Source organism: Pyxicephalus adspersus, chromosome 3 (genome assembly GCF_032062135.1).
Source record: "Pyxicephalus adspersus chromosome 3, UCB_Pads_2.0, whole genome shotgun sequence".
Classification (NCBI taxonomy): domain Eukaryota; kingdom Metazoa; phylum Chordata; class Amphibia; order Anura; family Pyxicephalidae; genus Pyxicephalus; species Pyxicephalus adspersus.
The window spans coordinates 72,839,132-72,863,348 of record NC_092860.1 but is presented as its reverse complement, the minus strand read 5'-3'; the positions used below and the strand labels follow the sequence as shown (position 1 = coordinate 72,863,348).

At 36.8% G+C, this 24,217-nt stretch overlaps 1 protein-coding gene across 4 annotated transcripts; it reads left to right on the top strand.

The window, feature by feature from the left end:
* Positions 1-130: 130 nt before the first annotated feature.
* SPPL2B (signal peptide peptidase like 2B) lies at positions 131-22,333 on the top strand. 4 transcript variants are annotated; one of them, XM_072405210.1, is made up of 15 exons: positions 131-300; positions 8,562-8,681; positions 10,091-10,273; positions 10,774-10,863; positions 11,212-11,351; positions 11,663-11,808; positions 12,898-12,994; positions 13,551-13,667; positions 13,747-13,828; positions 15,706-15,780; positions 17,186-17,248; positions 18,339-18,438; positions 19,178-19,255; positions 19,842-20,002; positions 21,210-22,333. In XM_072405210.1, the coding sequence occupies exons 1-15, from the start codon at positions 253-255 to the stop codon at positions 21,525-21,527; spliced, it is 1,818 nt and encodes a 605-aa protein (XP_072261311.1). In that variant the 5' UTR covers positions 131-252; the 3' UTR covers positions 21,528-22,333. The 4 variants fall into 4 exon arrangements, with proteins under 4 accessions (XP_072261311.1, XP_072261310.1, XP_072261313.1 ...); XM_072405209.1 differs by having other exon boundaries at positions 21,207-22,333; XM_072405212.1 differs by having other exon boundaries at positions 19,842-20,068; positions 21,210-21,347.
* The last annotated feature ends 1,884 nt before the right edge of the window (positions 22,334-24,217 follow it).

The window sequence follows — 24,217 nt, the reverse complement described above, 5'->3', positions numbered from 1 at the left end:
ACGCGCGCCCTCTGCTGGTATTTCCTTTTCAGTGCATGTGGTATGCGTTATGAAGAAGGCAGTGTGTAAATGAAGAATACAGTAATGACGCGATGAAGCTCCCCCTCCATTGCTAGCCAGGGACCCGTATCCCACCGGCAATGGCTCAGTGCGCATGCGCAGATCATGGAGCTGACTGAGTAACAGCTGACTGCCAGTGTTCTTGGAGCTTTATATGTTCTCCCAGTTTGAAGGCACCGGCAGGAAGGCAGAATGAAGGGCCCCGTCTTTCTCCTCACCTGGGCGGCAACATTGTCCAAGGTGAGTGCAGAGGAGGCCGGCCATGTCCTTGTGCTTTATGTGATGTGTGCCGACATTTCTAATGGGAGCTTTGTAGACTCAGGGAGACTCCCAGTCATTGCTGCCCAGCACATCACAACTTTCATTGTCATTGGATGCCATGGTGATTGGTCATTCTGACATCTGAGCCCAGACTAAGCACAGGGGCCCCATACAAGGTAGTAGCCTGGGGCCCCATCCCTTCTATTGACATTTTTAATGATTATCATAAGAACAGGCATGCTGTATTGGGTTGGCTCCATCAGGTTGGACATCCCTTCTGTCAGCTGTATAGATCTGACCTATTGGGCCCCTGTATGACTTGTAGCTGGGCCCCTGGACATCCAGCAAGCCATAGGCTCCAGCTGATATCAGGGAAGGGCCATGTGTGATTGTAGTATAAATCTCATATAGCCGGGCATACATTATACACCACCAGGGTCACCCAGAGCCACCAATTCCACCCCAGGAACCGTCCATAGACTTCTGATTATTTGTCAGTCTACCATATTCAAGCAGATCCAATGGAGATCATTTTGATGCCTCTCTTATGTATGATTTATACCAATACAGTGTTTCCTTTATAAAACTGGCAGATACCCCAGATATTATCTCCCTGTGGAATGCATACATTAGGTATGCTCCCATTTGTTTTCCAATTACCTATATTGCTGTATGACAATCCCCTCCATATGCCCTCCTAATATTTCAACCCTGTTTGTCTCAATGATTCCTCTTATTTGTAGCATTACATCACATTACTCATCAAATTTTCCAAATCATTTTCCTCTTAGCTTTGTGCCAGTTTAGTTTGGCATGGCAGTCCCAACCTCAGTAGCGGAATAAATGTATGAAGATGAAAAGACAATGATTGATAGAAATGTTCAGTATGAAAAGGGGAGTAAGGCAGTGTTCAGAAGGTAGGATTTTGGCAGCTCGATCACTGGGGTTCACCACTGACAACCCGTCCTCAACCCAAAACAGAGTCCCAAAACTCATGGTTATCATTGAAACAAATAGGAGCAATTGACATCCCTTTTATATAGATTGCCATTTGGTTTTTGAAATGTTTAATGCAGCGTCTCAGACCAAACTGCCCTATAGACTTTAATGCTCTTCAGCAAATGCTTTGGATGAATAAGAGCTAAAAAATGGGTGTCAAGGAGTTGTAAACTAAGCCACCTCCTTTTTTTCTTCTCGGGTGCCCCCGAGTGGGGTGAGAAGGACCCCGCTGGGAGGACGCACCGACAAGAGCTGCAGACCATGTCTTCCTAACTGGGGTCACTATGGGGTCTTTAGTTGTCTGTAGGTCCAAAATGATTGGGGACCACTGCCTTAGGCTAGCTCCCTTTTATTTATTTTAATTATCTTGCTCCTGTAGGTCAAAAAAAGTTTTTGAAGCCCAAGTAATGCCATCACCAAGCACCAAAGTCTTCAAGTGACTAAGGCAGGAGAATGGTGATCCTGGTTTCCCGATTTCCTTACAGGCTCATATAACTATAATGCTGCTACTAATGCAATAATACTTTTTTTGCACCACTGACAAAGGACTGCAGATCAGACTTCAGTGATTTATTCTGCGCTAGTAATTAAAAAGTTTACATAGGAGGATTAACATGACTGCCAGGCGAAAATCTGACATATGTACAGCATGTGATGGGGTCCATCAATATGTCATGGTGAAATAATTGATCGTGTAACATACACAGACACACCAGATCAGCACTGTGTGTAAAGCGCTTGTTCATTCATCTATCACTAGAAATGATCACAAAAGATTATTTCCAGCATCAGTATTCTGACATGAACTTATAGAGATGGCTGTACAGTACTCTGCTTGAAGTCCTTTACTAATTTCTCTATCCCTTTACAAGTCAAAATGGCAGATCTTCCTTCTTTAGGGCACAACAAACAGTACATGACTATATTTACTCTTTTATAAGGTCTTCTCTGAATTCAACCTCAATGGCTCACTTGTATATTTTACTTACAAACTTTGCCTATTGCATTTTCCCATCTTTCTAGATATTTCTAATGCTTCTGTTTTGTATTGTACGAGTTTGTATGTGCATTAAGTTGTCTTTGACATGTTACTTTTATTCCAAGCCAGGTGAGGTCCATTGTTTTGCCCATTCAAACTCTTACCCTTAATATAGACAGCACACTGTAGGTCTGTTCTTAAAGTCTGATCTGTGATGGAAGTTGGTATTAGTTACTACTCGGGAGAATGATAACCCTGATAGATATATATATATACACACACACACAGGTGCATCTCAATAACTTGGAATTACATTGAAAAGGTGATTTATTTTCAGTGAAACACATATATTATATAGATTCATTACACACAAAATGGTGTTTCTAATATAAACCATGGCAAAGTTATTTGCAGATGGCATACATTCTTAGTATGTAACACCAAAAAGTTACAATAAAACAAAATGTTAATGGTAAAAATAAAAGTAAAACTGGTGACCATTTAAATCCTTAGTACGGTGAATATGAAGTCTCAGTTGATGTGTATATACTGTATTGAATACAGTCAGTGGTTAAAGTTTCAGTTACACATGGTTACACATGGTGTACTTGGTGAAATGGTGTAGACAAAAAACGAAAGCAGCAAACACATCTAAGTAATAGTGAGCTTATATAACATTTGGGCTCTTGGATTTAGACATACTTTACATAAACTTCGGCACTAAAAGCATCATGTTATATTTATTATTAAAGCGACATTGAAATCCTTTTCACATAACTATTACCATACCTCTAATTCTACAAATAGCTAAACACACAGCAGAAATACATACTTGGGAGCAATTTTACCTGTTGAAGAATCTACTTTAGTGTGCATCCTGTCCTAAACTTCACACAACACTGATATCGAATGCTTTATCTGCCCCAGATAATCAACTCAGCTCCCTGTCCTCAGCCTGTTAATGTATAAGAAGCTGGAGCAAAGACCTGTAAGTATGTATACTGTTGGTCCTCTCTCTTCTATCTTGAATTCTTCATCAAGACATCTTAAGAGGGTGATACCCAGTCACTTTCTGGAACTGACACTAGCTGTAATAAAAATAGAAAGCACTATTTCAATATCTAAAATATTAGCCAATACTGCACATAAATATTATTTTAAAAAAATTTGATTGACATGGAGGTTAAATGTGTTCATAATAAAATTATGCAACCACATGACCTCTTCTTACAAGACCCTCTGACACACACTAAGCAGTGTTCTCCCCGGCTCCTTTTAACCGGGTGCATCACCCGGCACTTTTCAGTACCCACTCGGCTGTTTTTGCGTGGTTACTGAAGAGTTGGGTCACAATACAGGGGCAGCCACCCGGCTAAAATGTCTTCCCACCTGACTTAAAAAAATGCCCGGGTTTAACACTGCTAATCTTCCTCTTTGCCACTCCTTCGACCTGAACTGTGCTGTCCTCATTTTAGCGCTTCATCTGGTGCTGTTTGCACGAACTACAGTGATGCCAAATTGTATTACAGATCCATGAACATAACAACCCCTGACAGATATAGGAATAGAATCTTCTTTTATAAAAGAAAGGTTTTTTGTTGTTGTCAGAAATCTATCATTCTTGTACTATCCTCCTATCTTATAAAAGGTCCAGATATTACAAATTCAAGACAAGGAAGCTTAAATAGTGGGTTTTAGTTCAGCCATGTTTTGCAGTTGTTTTCCTTGGACGTCCTTTTTTTCTGTTGCTTTCCACAAAACTGTACCTGAGATGCCAAGAAGAATTTCTCAGTAGTGAGTGGCCAAGTATCTATAAATGGTTTTCTGCAGCTAACAAGCACTTGTCATAGTTCATAGCAGTTGGGAGGGAAATACACTGCAGAGTTGTTTTTAATGACTTGTGTCTAACGGCCTCTGTTCTAGATTTCTTTGCATTGCAGGGAATTGAACAATGTGAATGTGAATAATAGTAGGCTTGCTTAATAAGTACTTCAGGTGTCTCTTAGCCAGACATATTTTTAGCAGATAAATTAGACGGGTCTGATAAATTGATGGGTCAAAGCCCTAATGTGCTGTCCTCTGTGTAGGGCCGACCTACTTTGCCTTCTAAGGTAGGGTAAAGCAGATTATATTAGAGAAAATGTCATGATAAAAGGCTTTTCTTTATTATAATTTTGTCTGTCATTAGTGGGGCAGCAGGTTTGTGGTTACACTGTAAATACTGTGTAGAGATTTGCACATTATTGCATATTAGCAATAAATCTACTATGTGGTGAAGCATTTGACCTTTTTTTAAAACAACAGAACTCAATGCTGTAAGAAATGTGAGTGAAAGCTATGTGGTCCATGTTCTATTTTCACCTTTTTTCTATCTGTTTATGGACCATATGAATTATCATCATGGCAGCATTATGGTTCATATAAGGCCATAAAGATACTGTACTCATTTTGTGTACACAGATTACATTTATCAGTAAATGTATATATATAAATATTTGCATTAACTTCTGTGCCTATCCTAGCACCTAAAACTTTTATAGTAAGTAGGAGTGTTTAGCAATACGAAAATGAATGTAGCATAGAGGTAACTGTTGTTTATTAAAGTTTTCATAAACAATAAACAACAACAAATAGTCATGAATATACAAGCCTAAATCCTGAGCAAAATGTTATGGCTGTAAACAGTCAGGCAACTAACCACTATTTACAGTACTATTATGGTCCAATAGGTACGCAGAAACCAGCATAGTCCTAAATTATGGTTATCATTCGCATACGTGTGACGGTGTTTATTAACCGACGCGTTTCTCATACTTAAGGTTTCCTCAGGGGTACAATCAAAACTGCGAGGTACAGTGCTGGAACATATCGTTTCCAAGATGAAAAAATGGCTATGGTATTATGATCCCCCCCCCCCCCCCCCTCCGGGAACCCTGCCAATTTCTGGAGGAAGGGGGAAGGGGGGGTAGTGTTGAAAGCAATTGCCTCCAAACTCGTCTCCTCTGTGCTACATGCAGAAAATTGTGCCTGTGTCTTCCCTCTCCTCCTCCTCCTCCCTATTGCCTCCCTTCACTGTCTATGACTACACTCCTCGCCCCAATGAGAAGTCATAATGTTCTTATGTGCAGGCCAGAGCTGGGATATGTATGCATAAACCTGATGCTGACAGGTATGTACATAATGCTGAATGTTTACTGAGCACATTTCCTGGGATTGCTTTATGTTCTGTACCGCATGCACTGGTTGGGATGTTGTGGGTGTTCTCCCATGCATTAGTTGGAGGATGTGGTGGCACCAAAAGCAGAAGATACCAAACCTAGATTTGTATGATTATTAATTATATTATTATGTGTAGTAATGATAATGTGTACAAGTCATACAAAAACTATATACAGACCAACAAAAGTAACAGATGTAGGGACCTGCTATATTACTGGCAGGGCTTGCACCAACCAATTCTGTCTTGTTTGTGTACCAGAATACTACTTAGTAATACACTACTAATATAATATTAGTAATGTCACCAATGAATAGAACTTTTACTCTACTGCAACAAACTAGTTTCTCCACTGAAGGCTAAGGTTTTACATGCTAGCCAGCGTGGCCCTTTAGGGGTGCAGAATCATACCACTGAAATATTGGGCAAATGCAGGGATCCAACACACCCAGAAGTGTTGGTTGATGACAAATTTGTAGTGTCCATTCACTGGTAGAAGAATTGGTAAGTTAGTTTATTGCATCCTGTCAGTCTGCTTTTTTAATCATTTTTTACTCTTTTATAGCTTTTTCATTTCCTTGCATTGCAGCTTAAGATGGCCAAGGTTCTCCTGAAATTTTTTTTTTCAGCTGAGCAATTTGGACATGTTGCTGACAAAGACGGTATATCTCACATACAACAGTAAATCAGTATGCAGTTCAGATCGGTTTTTATAACCTTAGAATATTGCATGATGCCAGGATGAAGCTTGTTTAATTCAGTGCAGTAAATAACTACAACCAATATGAACATGATCTGTAATTTCTATTAAATTAGAAAATAATTTCCATAGGGTGACAAGATGTGAGACATCTGGACATGTTTTCTATAGATTTTATGGTTTAAGGAAGACCTGTAAAACTAATTGTTCCTTATAGTAAAACAAAGTCATTTATAATGACATTTTTCCTGCATTCTGGTAATTTTATGGTATATGGGAAGAAGGTGTCAGGCGCCTTTCTCCTTATGACCTACCGCAGTGCTGGTTTTTCCTAACCGTATTCTTCTCAGGTCATGTGTCATTTCCTCCCAACTTCACATGAGAAGATAAGGAAGACTGGCATTAAACATGATAGAAAAAACCCAAAAGGGACCATTTTATATGTATTTTATCATGCAGTTTATGTAAGTGTTGAAAGGGAACTTTTTTCATTTTTTGGCCATGCATACATAATTCAATTTACTGTGCTGTCATCCCAGAGAAATATGTAGCGGCTGACAACCCCACCCAAGTACAGCAAGCAGCATTTGTTTAAAACTCACTGCATAAAAACAAGTAGGTGGAACATTCATTACTGAAAACAATTTCATGTCTAAACAGTGGGCATCTGGGGGGTGTCTGCTACCATGAGCAGTGATTACAAAAGAAACATTACATAGGGTGTGTTAGGTGTAGAGAAATCCGAAACTGCCAAGAAAATCCAACAATATTTACATTGCCCTCTCCTGCACCGTGGAATGGCAAAATTCTTTCTTTTTTTTTTAAATTTGTTAGAGTATACAGATTAAATTTTGAAGATTATAAAGCTCCAGCAAACAATGTAACATTGTAAAAGCTTTACTACAAATTATATAGTTATGGATATTGAGAGCAAATGCATTAGATATATCTGAAAAAAGTTTATTGAAATGTGTAAAACACCCACTGCATAGTATGACACATGAAATAATTATTTTGTTAGTGAATAATTCAGAAGGAATGTTTACAGGACACAATCCAAGGCATGTGTTCCCAGCAAATGTTTCCAGCATTTATTACAGAGTTTATGGATCAGTATGATGTCTTTGTTTTATCTTAATTCCATCAGCATCTACTCCTGTTGTCTTGGACGTCTGATTCATTAAAATGTGTTCTTAAGGTACCTTGGCTGACAGTAGTTATTTAGGTATCATTTAAGTGGAAAAAAGGATACGATCAGTAATAATCTTCTTCTGTGTGTGTGTATTATTCCCAGACAGGAATCTGCTTCAGAACAATATCAACATGTCTGTTTTAGGTTATTGGTATATTTGCAATATGGGTGCAAATATGCATGTGAGCTAACCCCGAGACCAGAAATGATGCATATTATGATGTGTATTTACAGTGTTTAGATTTTATTCTCCTTAAACAAACAATCAGTTGTTGTATGAGTCTTTGAGAGAATATAATAATTATAATAATTACTGTAATTTATATAGTCTCTAAGTATAGTCCAGAGCAAAGCAATTTTCCTAATGTCTTTTTATCATGGAAGGTAGCACAAAGATGTTTATTTAAAACAATATCAGAACTTTTTGGACATAGAAGGACACTTCATACCATAATCTTGTTACTGGAAGCTGTATTTAGTCAAACCCCAAGGATATATTTTATTTCCTTCATAGCCATTATTTAGGAGTTGCTGCTATTCTGGATTTAAAGGTGACTAATTGGGAGTATGTGTTTTGGCTGATTTGTAACATTTTACTTTACATAGAATAAGAAATCTATAAAATAGGGACACCGTGTAATGCCAACATATCTATTTCTGAAACATTTTAGGGACAGCAAATGTGGATACAACATGACAATTTGGAGATGTTATTAAGCCTTTTATTATAGGGTATGAAGCCTCTGAATTCCTGTATTATCAAACCTTAGATTTACTGGAGTTTTGCAGCAGAGAACACAACACCCAAGTCTTCCTTGTCAAGGTGTATATAGAGAATTGTTCTGTATCTGCACCTTAGTAATGAAGACCTGTGCGTCTCCAGAATACTATGTTGGTTTTTCTACAACTACGTTACAATGTGATTGCAACTGCATGCATAAAATTGTTCCCAACCGCTCCTATTCATCTGAGTGCAGCCGAGCATGTGGTATTGCCACTGAAAGGGGCCTTAGTGACATGATTATGGATGGCAGAGCCTTGTGTAATATGTTGGCTCTATATAAGTACAGGATAGTAATAATCATTTGCAGCAAATTTTTTTTTATGAAATATTTTGCTCAGTGTATATAAATATTTCTGTAATCTCTTTCAGGTACTGTGTGGATATGGAATGGTTCATGTAACGTCAGAGAAAAGTGGTGGCAGTGCCAAAGATTACTGTATTCTTTTTAATTCTGAATGGGCTCATTTGCCTCATGACCTGACCAAAGCTGTAAGTAACCTTTTCCAGACTTCTATTTCATAGCTATGTAACTATATATGATCTGATCACATGTCTGTCCATAGTTTTTGTTGTAAATCCAGATCTTTCTAGTGTTCTGATTTGTGGTTGGATAAATGCTAATACGTATTGTTTTATCATATGCTCACACTGAATTGCCTAGTTTATGATGTATTTAATACTGAAGGCTTAGTGATCATCGCCATTTCAATTTCTATCTGCAGTGTAATGGCACAAAGCCATTATCAAGCTCACAACTCCATAAATCATTTGCCGTGTAATTGAAAGTTTAAATAGAAGGTTCTCTGAATATCAGTTTTTTCTATTGCTAATTAGTTTGCAGTATAATTCGTATGTATGAGCAAATCTTGTGATCTAGCTTGATGTGTGTCTAAATCTGATTTGCTATACTCATTCTTACTGTCAGGGCAGGCCAGCTGCACTGTGTGTAGGAAAATGGCAGTAAGACTGCATGAATGAGTGTACATAATTACGTGATACATAATCTTCTGTGTTTGCTGTTAGGGCACAAGCTTGCTGTAAAAGAAGTCAATTAATACAATACTAATACATAAAATACACATGTATTAAAACCTCCTGGGTCACTGACAAACCTGCCTAAAAGATTACCAGTACCTCGTAATGTTCAAGCCAAAAAACCAAAGCCTAGTGCTTGTAGCCCTCATATAAAAGACTCTGCACTCCCTGGTCACTGTTTTACAATGCTGTGCCCCAAAATATATACTGTATGAAGATTTGGCCTTTGAAGTGATTTTTACATAGACATTACAATACAGAAATGAACGAATTATCCAATCTTTAAACCTTGAAATATAAAAGTCTCACAATGCCTCTGAGCTTCATTGGCTGGTAAAAAAAAGTGTTAGTTAGTAGACAGTGGAAAGTAAAATAATGGGTTTTGCATTCCCATAGAAGTCTTTAGGAGTCCAAAACCCACTTGAAGCAGGTCAGAAAGAGTAATACATGCCCTTATTGATCAAAGAAAGGGGCAAATACATTTTTTTTGTGGATAACATAGACAACAATTTCTCCCCTTTTCCTGTCCCAGAAAGAGTGATCACTAAGGCAGGAAGTGATAAGGATACAGACAACAGTAAGACCTAACTAAATCCCACTATTTTTTAACAGTAATGAAAAAGTCATTTTTGTTGGGTCACAGTGACTAGGAAAATTAAATTGATATAGACGGCCCTCTTTGTATATTTATTCATACTAAATCAGCAAACTAGGTAACATTTTGGTAGATACTTTAGTTTTTGAACTCCTTTGGAGGGCAGAAACTAATAACAAATGGCCCAATGTACTTAGTAAAGCATTAAGATTGTGATAAATCCACTATTTCACTGGTTTGTTTAAACACTTTTAATGTCCATCATTAGGCCTTGCTTCATCTCCAAGATCAGACTACATCTGTTCTTTGTTCCCCTGCGGATGTCCCAGAAGGTGGCTTCAGTAATCGTATCCCTATGGTTATGAGAGGAAATTGCACTTTTTATGAGAAGGTGCGACTGGCCCAAATCAATGGAGCACGTGGCCTTCTTATCGTTAGCAGAGAAAAGTTGGTGAGTAAAGGGATATAATAGATTTTCTGTATAATTGCAGCTTTCAAAATTTGTGTTGACAGGCAAATCCAGCATGTTTTTTTGTGCCCTGAGCTTGTGTTTAGGATACTTCTTAGTTCTTCCTGGAATGCATCTTCATGCTACTTTGTCACACTTAACTAACCCTCCATGTTAGCAGTGCCAGACTTTTCCAGAATGCCACCCTGAAGAGTCTTCACTACAGCCACTGGAGGTGCAGATGTTGTCCTGCTAATGCCCCCACACTACTCCTCGTGTAAAAAATGACCAACAATGCAAACAGGCAGGAAACCATTTAGCAGAACTTTAGTAAGCAGGAAAAAAAGTCAAGGCTGGTTGCAGACAGAAGCAAAGTTTCCTCAGTACATTTATCTTTAAATGTAATGTAATTTTTAACTTGAAAATCAAGAAACTCAAAAAAGAGAACTAAACTAATGTTTAATATATCTGTGTAGTATTGATTATATCAATATTCTTTTCAGGTCCCTCCTGGTGGTAATCGTAGTCAGTATGTAGAGATTGATATTCCAGTGGCTCTGCTCAGCTACAGTGATATGTTGGATATCAGTAAGGTAAGAAAAAAATCTGGTAAAAATGGAAAAGCTGAAATAAGAATAACATTTGCTTTTTTGCTTCTGGGTAACATTCAACAGCCTCCTTATTGGCACAACCAATAAACATTACCATCTTTTGACTTTTTTGTAATATTTGAAACAATTTATATTTATTTTTGAAGTCCTAAATTGTATAAATTCCTGAAAAAAGGTAATAACAGGATAGTGTTATTTTCTTATAGAGTTATTTTCTATTTTTAATGGTAATGGTAAAGGTAAGGTTTTATGTAATATTAGGGGTACCTAAAATATGTAGCTTTTGTTTGCTTATCTGTTAGCTGACCATTCTCTCCCCTTTTTTGCTAGACATTCGGTCCTTCAGTAAAAGTGGCTATGTATGCACCAAAGGAACCTGTTCTGGATTATAACATGGTCATCATTTTTGTAATGGCTGTAGGAACTGTAGCCATTGGTGGTTATTGGGCTGGCAGCAGAGATGTGAAAAAGTAAGCATTTTAGTGTTATTATGTTTTTCATGTAAATTTATTTTAAAGGCATTTGAAATTACATTATGTATATTGTTTTATTTGATGTTACATAAAATGTTATAATATGCTAGTAAATGTATATAATTCAGTGTCCCCCTTTGACTGAATTTATAAATGGGCACCACAACACCAACAACAATATCTTTAACAGATAGGGCATTACATTTTTGATATCTCAAAATGTTTCAAATGTAAGAAATGTACAGCTGTCCCGTGTCTTGTGCAAATATCCATTGTGAGTAAGGATTTTCTGTTTCTCCTATCTGCAGGCGGTACATGAAGCATAAGAGGGATGATGGGTCAGATAAGAAGCATGATGATGAGACTGTGGACGTCACCCCTGTCATGATCTGTGTGTTTGTGGTTATGTGTTGCTCAATGTTGATTCTTCTCTACCAGTTCTATGATCGCTTAGGTAAATAAACCGCAGCTGGATATTTCCTCTGTTTTTCCTTCACTTGGCAAATTGTTCATCTCCTTCACAAATCTGTGCAACTTACTTGACGTTGCCGTATATGTTTTTTTGCAATGTTCTTTTATTTGCATATACACAATTTTCTGTAATCTTAGATGATTTTACTGTTATTTACTAAATCCTGGTGATGGATGCTAGAGAGTAGTTTTATATGCAATAATCACATGATTACTATTCATATTTAGGCCTATAGAGCAAAGTGAGAGAAATGCACTGCACACACCGACAGCACTGAAAATTGTTTCAAGACTGGATTTGCTCACCATCTACTAACATTACTGATTAGCCAGCAATAGCCCAATATATTGTACTTGAATCCAGCCAGCTGCCCAATCCTATCCTAAGATAGGACCACCTATTTCTTCTATAGGTTCTCTAAAAATAAATAACGTTTGGAAGCTTTTAGAAGCTATTCACTATATTTGTATTTTAGTATGTGTGAAAATTTGGGTCTGGTCGTGTTTTTCCTCCACACTACTTAAGAAGTTTTTTTTTCTGTATTCTTCACCTAGCTAGCTTTAGGGAATTGCACGTTATTTTACTGGATCAATATTTGCAATCCTTGCTCATGTTTATTATCTTTAAATATTTCTTTGTCCCAGAGCAACTAATTGATTGCTTTGGTTTAGTTTGAAATTCATTGAAAGGTCATTGTGTACATGAAGCACTTTATATGTTTACCAGTACCATACTAAATACAAAGGTATAATCAGCTTCTTTTTGGACCACGTATATCTTTTGTAAACTAATTGCAATAAGTGGTATTTATTTATAAATAATGACTTTTAGGAAGGAAATCAATATTTTTTGTAAGCCAGTAAATCTCTATCTGTGCAATTATTTGAAACTCCTAAATCTATGATTGATATTCTGTAAATTTGATATGATTTCATTAATGTAGCCAATAGGCAGACAATCACATGTTTTTATCCCTAGAAATGTTTTCAAAAAGCATTTAAACTGTAATTTAAAATGTAAAGAGTGCATACTGGTATATCGTTTTTATATACGTATTTTTCTTTGTTGCAGTTTATGTAATCATTGCAATATTCTGTTTGGCTGCATCCATTGGTCTTTACAGTTGTCTCTTCCCATTTGTGCGCAGAATCCCATATGGAAAGTGCAGGTAAGAGGGGGTAGGGCAGTTTTGTATTTTATGTGTTCTTTACTGTATTTCAAATCCAACTGGAAATTTCTGTCACCATGTGAGCAGGCTATTTATATTGTGTGACTAACAAATAAACTTACTTAGCAATACATGTTTATTGTCTCTTGTTTTTGCACAAGCACAGGATAATACCTGTTAATATAATACAAATTCAATGTGCTCCCTGTGGAGGGCTGGCAACACAAAATAGCTTGTTTTTGGGTCTCTACAAGAAGTTCAGAGCACTCTGGATCTCTAGCAGATTAATAGGTGTTTTAAACAGGATCATGCATAAATTCCCACTCCGTGTCTTACTTGTGGCCTTGTGTGTCTTCCATTTGTGGCTCTTTGTTTTGTAAGCAATACTACTATCTCTTAGATGTACTGGATGATTTCACATTTTTTATTCTTAGTATAAAACATTTCTGTGTTACATTTAAATGTACAGTTGACGTTTAACTATTGAATTAAAACATTACATTTTATATCAGAATTCCAAACAAAACCTGCTCAAAATTTTCATATTCTTTATTAGAATTCCAGACAATAACCTTCCATACTTTCACAATCGACCACCCATATGGAAGCTTCTGTTGGCCTCATTCTGTATTACTGTTAGTGTTTTATGGGGAGTATATCGAAATGAAGATCAGTAAGTATAACCACCTAAACAGATTTATTTTAAAGAAGCAATTTGGGAATCTGTAATGTAAAAATATTTTCTCTTCTAGGTGGGCGTGGATTCTCCAGGATATTCTTGGCATAGCTTTTTGTCTATACATGTTGAAAACCATCCGCTTGCCCACATTTAAGGTAGAAGAAATGCTGAGTATTAAATATCACAAGAGCCAGTCATTTCATGTGCTGGCTTAAATGCTGATAGAAGGGTTCAGCAGTAGCACAAAGATGAACTCATTAATGTGCTGCCTTCCTTTCATTGACCAGTAACAGGGCAAGTCCAGGAAAAACTACTCTTAGAAAAACATCAAGAAATATTACGGCCTGATTTAAATAATGCTCTTCAAGGCTGAAGAGGATACACTTTCATCAGTGAAGCTGGGCGATCCAGCAAACCTGTAATGGTTCTGGTCCAGGATTGAAAACATTTGATAACAAATAGCAAATAACGTTTAAGAAATCCATTCTAGGTTCATGGGATCACCCAGCTTCACTGATGAAACTGTATCCTCCCCAGCCTTGGAGAGCTTTACCCGCCTTGGCGCTATTCCCCAGTGTAGCTAAGGGTGAATTTTACATGCCAAATGTGGTAACCCTGAGCCAGACACTAGATAGGAAAAAAAACTTATACCTGCTTCCCTCGATCCAGCGGTGTCTTCGGCGATTCCTGGCCAGCTTCTGGATCACATCCCCAGATTCGGTATGCCCGAGGCCTGGCTTGATGGGAAATTCAAAAGCAGATTGCATTGTAATCTACTTTTGAAACATTGATCATAGTGCTAAAGTTATGAAAAATAAATCCAAAATGGAAAAAAAATCTAAACGTTTTATTTGTTTTATTTTACCCTTGTTTGGACAAATTTAAAAAACATTTCATTTTTTTTTTTTATAATAAACAACACATTTCCACGCAAAACAATGTAACACTTTTGACAAAAATACTGACAAAATTAGAACGCCAGGGGGGTTAATAAATCAGGCCCATAGTGATGGCCATCAGATTGAGGTTGACATCTAGTGGCAGAAAAGCAGGACTGCATGGTAAAATCTAGATTAAAGCTGAATACTGCAGAAATAGCTTGTTGTGGTATTTTACCTTTTGTATTTCAATGTGTTTATTAGGAATTTTCAGAACATAAAAATAACAGAGAAAAAAATATTAAACAAACATAAACGAGAATTAAAGAAACCCAGGGTATGGTCAGATTACAAATCAACATGCCGGCATATATGTAGCTTTATATGTAACATTAATATTAAACCTAGCCTATTAATCATTCCTTCCCAAAACAATTTGTAGAACACATGTAGTCACAAAAGTGGACTCTGTCAGGCCAAAGTTATAAACCTGGATAAACATTCCAGATGGGAAGTGCTAAGTATCTTACCATACCTTGATTGTAAAAAAAGAACAAAAAGGGTGGACACAACAGGGGAGGGAAAAGGGAAAATAGAGGAAGTACTAACAGAGTGCGATGAAAAACCATAATGTATTTTACCTTTTAATGTGCAACTGTTTATTTTTTTTTTTGGCTTTAGCTCTACTATAAGATCACAGACAATGTAGAATTTTAGTTGGCTACCAACATATGTAAGGTGACCTTGTTGCTGGAATCCTTGCTGTATTTCCAACTTTTAGAATGGAAGAGTCTTAAGGAAGTAAATAATTGTAACCTTCTATAGAACTTTTGTTCATAATCTGCATGTTTTGTTTCATATTGTGCAGAACGTATTTTCTAAAAAATTGGCATTTCACATGAGCCAGGCACGTTGGGTATCTTTGTTTTGGGCAGTTTGTTTAGAAGATTCCCCTAGTGTACAATGTAATGCTAGCCAAGTAGCTGCAGGAGTCAAATTTTTTATAATAAATACATTTTACACGAACTTTTCTGAATATAGGAATAATATTCTAAGAAAACAGTTTACTAATTTATATTAAATAAGCTTTTTATTAGATTGAAAACAAATGTTTTGTATTTATCTTCTTTTCCTCCTTTTTTTTCTTCTTCCAGAGCTGCACTTTACTCCTGTTCGTTCTCTTCATATATGATGTGTTTTTCGTGTTTATCACTCCATTTCTTACAAAGGTATGTAAGAAATTTGTTTTATAGAGTACAGGATTACTGGTGGAAAGTGGATCATATGTTCTTAGTTACCATTTAAATGAATCTCCCGAAGCCTCTTCTCTACTGTATCCTGTGAACATGCATAACTCTATTGATGGGTGAATGGCATTTCTCACTTCGTGTGTGAAAGCAGTCTGACTGCTTTATGGTATTATATAATAAGACTTGAAGTGGTTAGCCCAGTCACTGGAACTTTAAATGCATAATTCAACAGTGCCCCTCAAACTTCGAAAAGTAGTATTGAGGATACAAGATATACTCTCTAAAAGCCTTCATATTAAAGTGGATCAGAAGTAGTCTCTAAGGTGTCATAACAATTGGATTTCACAAACCCAAGTACCTGTGTATTGTTTAATCAATCCCTGTGTCCCAGTACTATAGTACTGAAGATTTGTTCCTAGCAGTGGCTAGAGTTCTTCCAAAGCGGAGTACAAGCCCAGCAATAAATGTATCCCATAGCCCAATCAGGTTCCTACATTTGAATGACCAATGATAGAGTCTAACTCCTGGGGAATGTGTGGTTTAAACCTAGGAGAGAAGTACAGGCCCTGAGTAGGAGGGGACTATTTTTGACACAAGAAAACAAGGTTTGATTTAAAGATTAACTTTGGTCTTCACCAATATTGGTAGGCCATTTTTTGCAATCATGCAATATTTAGGTAAGCCGTAGTCTGTTGATACACTACCTGAAACACATTGCCTCGTCATTCAGAATATACTATATCACTCCTGTTTAGGCTGCAATATTGGCTAATATTTTCACTCCAGGGATTGAAGGAAGTAATGGAATACTTGCACATCTAAATGATTTATTTAGTGAATGCAGGAAATGAAAATAATCACAACCCTTAGAATTTCAGGTAGTCCCCAGGTTAAGCATATCCAATATACGGACGACTCCTAGGTGCGAACGGGGCTTCCATGCTTGCTCCTGTGCAGGACAGAGGCTTGGATGGGGGTAGGGGGACGGTTTGCATGACTTGCAGAAGAAATATTTTGCTAAACACAGCCCAGTCTGAACTCTTCTGCAAGCTTTGTAACCCTTTAATGACCAAGACAAACTGCAGTTATTTCTTTTTGCATATCACTGGTTGCTCTAGAAGTTAATGAATATCTAGACTCCATAAAGTTTTTTTTTTTTTTTTTTTTTGCTTCGCTTGTGATTAACTTACAGTGAGGATTTTTTACAGTAACTGACACCACTCTGCCTAATATTATGTTGAGACAAACATCTGTCCTAATTGCATATATTAAAATAATATACATGTTCCGACTTAAATACAAATTCAACTTAAGAACAACCCTACAGTCTCTATCTATCCTGTATGTAACCCGGGGACTACCTGTATGTCTTTTAATAATATAGAGTGGGGAAAGCATCATGGTAGAAGTTGCTGCTGGCCCTTCAGATTCAAGCACCCAGGAAAAGGTAAGATAGTTCTGCTATCTATGGAAATGTAACAAATAAACTATATTTACTAGATTTTGTTATCATTTTTTTTTTAATGTGATGCTGATGAACGCTTTAAAGCCCATACAATTTTTTGAGGGCATAAGGATTTTTAGTCTATGCTGACTAAATAATTAAAGAATCCTGTAGATTTGTCTGCCGCATATTTAACAATGCAAACCCTCCCATTCCATCTCAAAGATACCCTGTTAGAATAAGATATAAGGATTGTGAAGGTCATTGGTGCACACTAAATGCTTTGTGACATAGCATGTCATAATGCTGGAAGTAGCCATTGGAAAATGGCTGGAGTGTGGTCATAGCAGGGCACACACAGTCATTACCAGTACTTAAAACTTCTACTGGTGCTCTGTTAGTATTATTAGATCTGATGTGGACATAAATACAAAAAACACTATTATACCATTACCTACATGATCCATTGAAGCAAGAGAGGGTGGCCCTCTTGATTCATACTGTGTACATCAAATCTTGACATACTGTGTGCATTTTGCAGTACAAACCAAGATTGGTTAGACCAGACGCTGCTTTTTTCTATCTACAGTCATCTAATTTTGGCATTGTTGTACCTGTTGTAGACCTTTGTTCTTGTCTGGGATTACAGTCCATCCCCCTCAATGGTTTACATGGTGTGTGTTCATCAAAGCCTTCATGCACTGTACTGTTTTACAGAGTCGCTGATTGTCAGTTTGAACAAAGCATATCGACTCTTCAATACAGTCACATAGATCCTTCATCTTTCTGATTCTCGTGTTTGAGTAACAGGAACAATATGCAAGTTTATAATGACAGTTACTTCTATCTACTCTTCAGTTATTTTTACAAACTAACCCCATTACCAATCAGGGCATTTGTAACTGTATGTGATAAAGAAAAAAGCAGTAAATTTAGGCAATAAATCTTACCTTGTCTTGTAAAAATTGAGTTTAGCCTTGCTCCCCCCTGAGCTACCTATCATTTAGTCCCTTGTTATATTTTTCTGCCTTATTTTGACTGGACCTTAACATCAAGATTTCTTAACATTTATTTTCTCATTGTTCTCATTCAGCTCCCAATGGTCCTTAAGGTGCCAAGATTAAACTCCTCACCCCTGGCTCTGTGTGACAGGCCTTTCTCTCTTTTGGGATTTGGAGATATTTTAGTGCCAGGTAAGTAGGTAACCTTAACAATAATTTTTTTGATGTTATGCCATTTTGATTTCAAGAAAATTAAGTGACCACAAAACAGCCTCTACAGTACATTTAGTATTATTTTTTCTACATTGTTTTGGAATATTACTTGCATATATTGAAAGAAGACAGAATGTTGCTACGGCATGTTATAACAAAACAGTTTTCTTATGTTATTCTTTATAAAATCTGGCTCAAGGGAAAACCTACCTTGAGAGAAATATGTAAGCTGTTGAGGAGCTTCCCTGATGAAAATGTTAGTTATCATTCTGACTGATCTTATAGGCTTGACTAGTGGGTCTCCTCCAATACTCTGCTAAACAAATGTAGTCAGCATGGTGTCTCCCTTAATGTTAAACCCATTTAACATAAGACTAAACTGTAATAAGAGTAGTTAACAGTAAGTGTCGGGTATCTGTGTATGTATGTAAAGACATATAACTTTTTTGGAACTTCCTAGTGTGTCCTTTTTATTTGTAAAGTAACACAGGAGCACAATGTATGCCATCTTTTAATAACAATGACATAAGGCATTACTTTTTTGGTTTTAGGCATTGCCTGATTTTCACAATTTTCACACTTTCCAATCAAGCTTTTTTTTTTTTTTTTTGTCGACCAGGAAACTACACTAAATGATCTAAATAGAGTGACAAGAAACAGCAAATTTGTATATAAAGCTAAACATTCTTTACTATATTCTGTTTTTTAATTTATACAGGGCTTCTAGTGGCTTACTGTAACAGATTTGACATTCAAATTCAGTCTTCAAGGATCTACTTTCTAGCATGCACCATAGGTATGTGTCTCTTATGTTCATCTCACTATGTTCTGTAAGAGCAATTAAAGAAATGTGGAAACATGTACTAACTGAAATTGTAAATTGCTAGTGCTGGCAATGTGAGTCGCCTGATAGTGTCAGCCAAGAGGTAACTATGAAATGGAAATAAAAAGCTGCATACAGACCTTCTAGTTATTTTCATAAAGCAGACTCTAGACCTCCCTATGAGCTAAACATGGTAAAGGTGAACTAAGTTGCAACATTTGCTGTTTTTTTCCTTCACTAAGGAATTATGTAATTGTTAACACCTTCATTCTATAGAGTCGGGTAAGTTTTTTAGGAAAGGTAAGCTCTGCTTGGCTGGATAGTGGAGAAAAGAATAATTGCCTTTTTATTTAAAACTATTCTTTAAGATGAGGCAATGCAGCACCTATTCAGCTGCAAAACAATTTTTTGCATTTATCAACTGCCCAATGCCAGGGCCTCCTTTAGTAGCTTGATTTTTTCAGCCATCTACAGTAAGTGCAGATGCTAAACTATTCCAGCACACCTTGCCATATCTTTATAATGTATATTTACTCTTTCTGTATTTGTTTCTTTGCAGCCTATGGTATCGGTCTTCTGGTGACTTTTGTGGCACTTGCCCTGATGCAGAGGGGCCAGCCTGCTCTTCTCTATCTAGTCCCCTGCACATTGCTTACAAGTCTGGCTGTGGCCCTTTGGCGCAAGGAACTACCTATGTTCTGGACGGGCAGCGGCTTTGTGGTGAATACCTGTTTGATATGACTGTCTTCAAGAAATACTAATGTTTTAAACCCTAAATCAGATAAAGTTGAGTAACCCCTTGCAGAATTAACACAAAGGATCGTATTTGTGTTGTTAAGTGTTACTGTTTGTATGTGATTACCTTTGTTAAAGAAAACCTGTCTTTGAGCAGAACACCAGTGTGGTTATCAGAACCTACTGGTCCTTGACTCATCTGCCGAGACACTACCTGGAACTTAGGACAAGTCAGGATTTGGCTGCTCTGTTGCAGCTTTTAAATAAATATAAATCTGTTAGGTCTCATGCTGTGATGACAATATTTTTACTATGTACATTTTTTTTTTTTTTTTTTTAAGCTTTATATAAATACATGTACACAGCTCTTAGGAATCAAACTTCATGTGGTTTATGCCTGCTTAGCAGGCGATTCTCTTCCAAGTGCTCTGCAAATGCTGGTTAAAAATGTATAATGAGTGAAATTACTCCTCGCTCTTGCTGTTGGGCAATGTTAACACTATTAAAGAAACTGCCTTTATTTTTTTTCAGAAAGTCTAGGTTCCTGAAATTGAAAATTGTTACAATTTGTAGCAAGAATAAACTGGGCTGCTGTACAGCTCCTTGCTGATAAGTTAATTATTCCAACTCATGACATAGTTACTATAAATCATATCACTTGGATTTAGCAATGTTGAAGACATTTGGTCACTCAGGATGCTTGAATAGTAATGCATTCAACATTACTAAACAAGTCTGGTTATATTTGACTTTCCACTACTAGCCATATCGTAAGACATGATTTACTAAAATGTACCTGCGATTAATTTTAATATCTAGTCACTAAACTTTAAAAAAAAGTTTTCCTTCCAAACTCTTCTGCGCATCAAAAAATGTTTAAAATTCAAAGGTGAACTTCAATCATATATATTATAGAAGACCTGTAAATAAATATCTCACCCACTGGATGTTTCTTCAGCAGAAAGCTGGTGGTTCTGCTGTCTAGGAGTCCAGCAGATTACATTTTTACTTATCTTTGTAAATTAGTTGGTTGACCCCCCCATTTACAATATATAATAATATTTGGCTTCTGCACTTGTTTAAATTTTTTTTTTGTTCTATATGTTTATAATGAGTCAATAAATTGCTGCAGCATATTTTGTATTACTGCCTACATAGTGCAAGGCTGACACTTGCTATCCTTTTTCAGCAGAAAGATCTTCCAAATCCTCCTCTTGTTCTAGCTCCCAGTGGCTCAGAACCAGTTTTGGAACAGCACAGTGAAAAAGAAGAACATAGCATAGGTCAAGAATGCCATTCAGCAGAAGAACAGCCACAAGCCAGCACCAAGAAGGACACATTAGATGCCACAGAGGAACAGACATGTCCAAGTACAGAGAGGACAGTATTAGAACCAGAAGACCGTCAGAGCTCAGAATCTCCAGATATGGCTGAAAAGCAATCTTCCCCAGATTTGGAAAGCCCTGTTGCAGATGACTTTAAAACCTCCAAAACTCTAAATGCTTGTTAATTCATTAAAAACTCTTCAGAGCCACATATTTATCTAAACGCAAACTGGACCACATGAAAACTTGTCAACCTACAGCTCAGTATATACAAGGCCATGTAAGAAACTGAATGACAGCTTTATCTTCCAGCTACCTCCACAGCACTCAGTGAGGCATCAGTCAGCCAGCCACAGGGTGAATAACAGTGAGGACATATGAGCAAACCTCTGCTATGGCTCTAATATAGAACTGTTTTATGGTACTCATCTCTAGTCAGGTTGGTTTGTTTTAATATACTGCAAGTTAAACAGGTTATTCCCTGGGTCCTTGCAGCAGGAAACATTATACTTAGAAATCATATTTAGAAAACATAGTACTTTTTATTAAAAATATATAATTTAAAAAGAAAAGCATAGCTATGTAAAGACTGGTGTTGAGGTTGTGGTGTGGTTACCGCTTCCTCAGGCCATCGAACGGCTTCTTTAGGTAAGGCACTACATGAAGCATCTCACTTATGGGAGCTCATAGAGAATAAATGTGTGTGGTTCAGTGCCACCCTCTGTAAAATGTGCAAACTCTGGTTCTTTAGGAATCAGCCCATCGGTGCAGGCAGCCAAGCAGCTGGTAAGGTGCCAGCCTCTTGGAGCCACATGGGGACGGTTGTTCCCACAACATGTCTGAACTTAACCTATTTCAGTTTTCACTACATATGCATTATGTGTATAAATTATTATACACACTATTGATACTACAGTAACTTTTTCATTAATTTTGTTATGTATCTGCTTATTAGTCATTGTACAGAAGATTGTGAATAAAGCTTTTTTTTTCCAATAGTTTTTTTTCCTTTTTTTAACACTAAAGTGGTTTGCTGTTTAAAAAAGACTGGTGTTATATAATAGAACAGTGTCCTAACTTCTTCTTTCTGTGCTTAAGTACTTCCACAGATTTCTTTGAAAGAGAGGTATACAAACAGATCCATGCTTTGGCAAACCAAAATTAAGGTTAACTGAAATGCTTCTGACTGTAACATGTGTACTGCTCTGTCAGTCCCAGACCACTCCAACATCTACTGTAAATGTGCAGTGCAGGACAGGCAGCTTTGTATCATGAATCAGGCTCCTAAGACCTGGCCTACAGCCTTCAGACCTAGACAAAAATAGTACTGATAAAGAAAACAGGATAATCATACCTAGGCCAAAAACTAGGAAAGTGTACTCTGTCTGCACTTTATTTGGCTTAATTGTTACTGTAAAAATAGTTTAGGCAAAACAAGGTTTACCTAAACCTACATATTGCATAGTCCCCTTTGGGATATTTCACAGCCCTCCACCCAGGAAGTTTATGGTATGTAATTCTGTCTTTGGCCAGATTCACACACAGTGTATGGAAAGTTTTATAACATGTTGATATATAAATCATTCTGTATGTATCGCGGATAAAAGGCAGCTGTGGTTTCTGGACCAAGAGTACTGGGTAGTCGTACCTAGGTCAAAAACTAAAGGGATCCCTGTAATGAAATAAATATGTGTGCAGCCAGTTCAAACCTTAACCTAAAAATGAATTTACTTCATTTTGGTTTATTATTTTTTTGACATACTAATCCACAACAGATTGCTTTACTTCAAGTTTAGTAACATAATACAGGCGTAAAAGCATGACAGCCAGTCACCTACAATTTTTATAAGAATTAAACAGGATTAAATCTTATCCTTTAAAGTATACTAAACATTGGTAGTTGTAAAACAAGTGCATCCAGGTCGCTGCAAGTCAATTTAGCTTTCTTAATAAATGATCTAGGAGGCTTAAAATTCTAGGCACTCTAATATCTAAATTGTTAACTGGTTGCAAGCCCATGGTTCTCTATACTAACAGGATCTTGCCATCATGCTGGGTAATTGAGGACATTTTGTGCTAAAAAGGGATTTACTGTTGGTGACACAAGAGAGGTGATGAGTATTGCAGCCAGAGCTGCAGTGTTTTTAACACTGCATGGGAGACCTTTTAAAGGAACGTAAAGATTTAACCAGGAGTTGGTTTTAAGTAAGAATGAAAAAATGATATGCAGTATTCCAGCAAAAGAATTATGCAGCATCTGTAAATAAACTATGCTGAGAATTATATAATAAAATAGCGTTAATGTTTAAAAGTTTGAACTTTTCTATTTTAATAAACTGAACTAAACTGGTAAATCAAATAAGACAAAGTGGACTCCAAATAGCATTTTGTATTTATATATTATGTGTTTATATATTATTATTTATATATGTATTTATATATTATGTATTTATATGAACCCCAGATCTGGACATTATGGCAGATCTACCTTGCAAAATGACCTCCTCCAGCATGGCTATGTCAGCACCCCCTTCTATTGCCAGCACCTACATCATTTCATGGTCTTCTAAGCAGAATTTTCATGCTCTTAATTGTCTGGACCTGGATGATATAACTCCAACCTATGCAAATACAATTGTGCTGAGACTGTACATTGAACTGCACATTAACAGCTCGGTTTAGTTTTAAATAAAAATGGTGCCTACAGTAAGAGGAAAACATCCATGACAAATTCTCTTCTGTAGTAAAAATCCCTACCTGTTAACACTTTTTCTGTCTAATTTTAAATACTAAATTGTCACAGAAATTCATGTTACTTAATCCTTGTATTATTAGACCAGTCATGTTATAGAAAACATTTGTGATGAAAAAAATC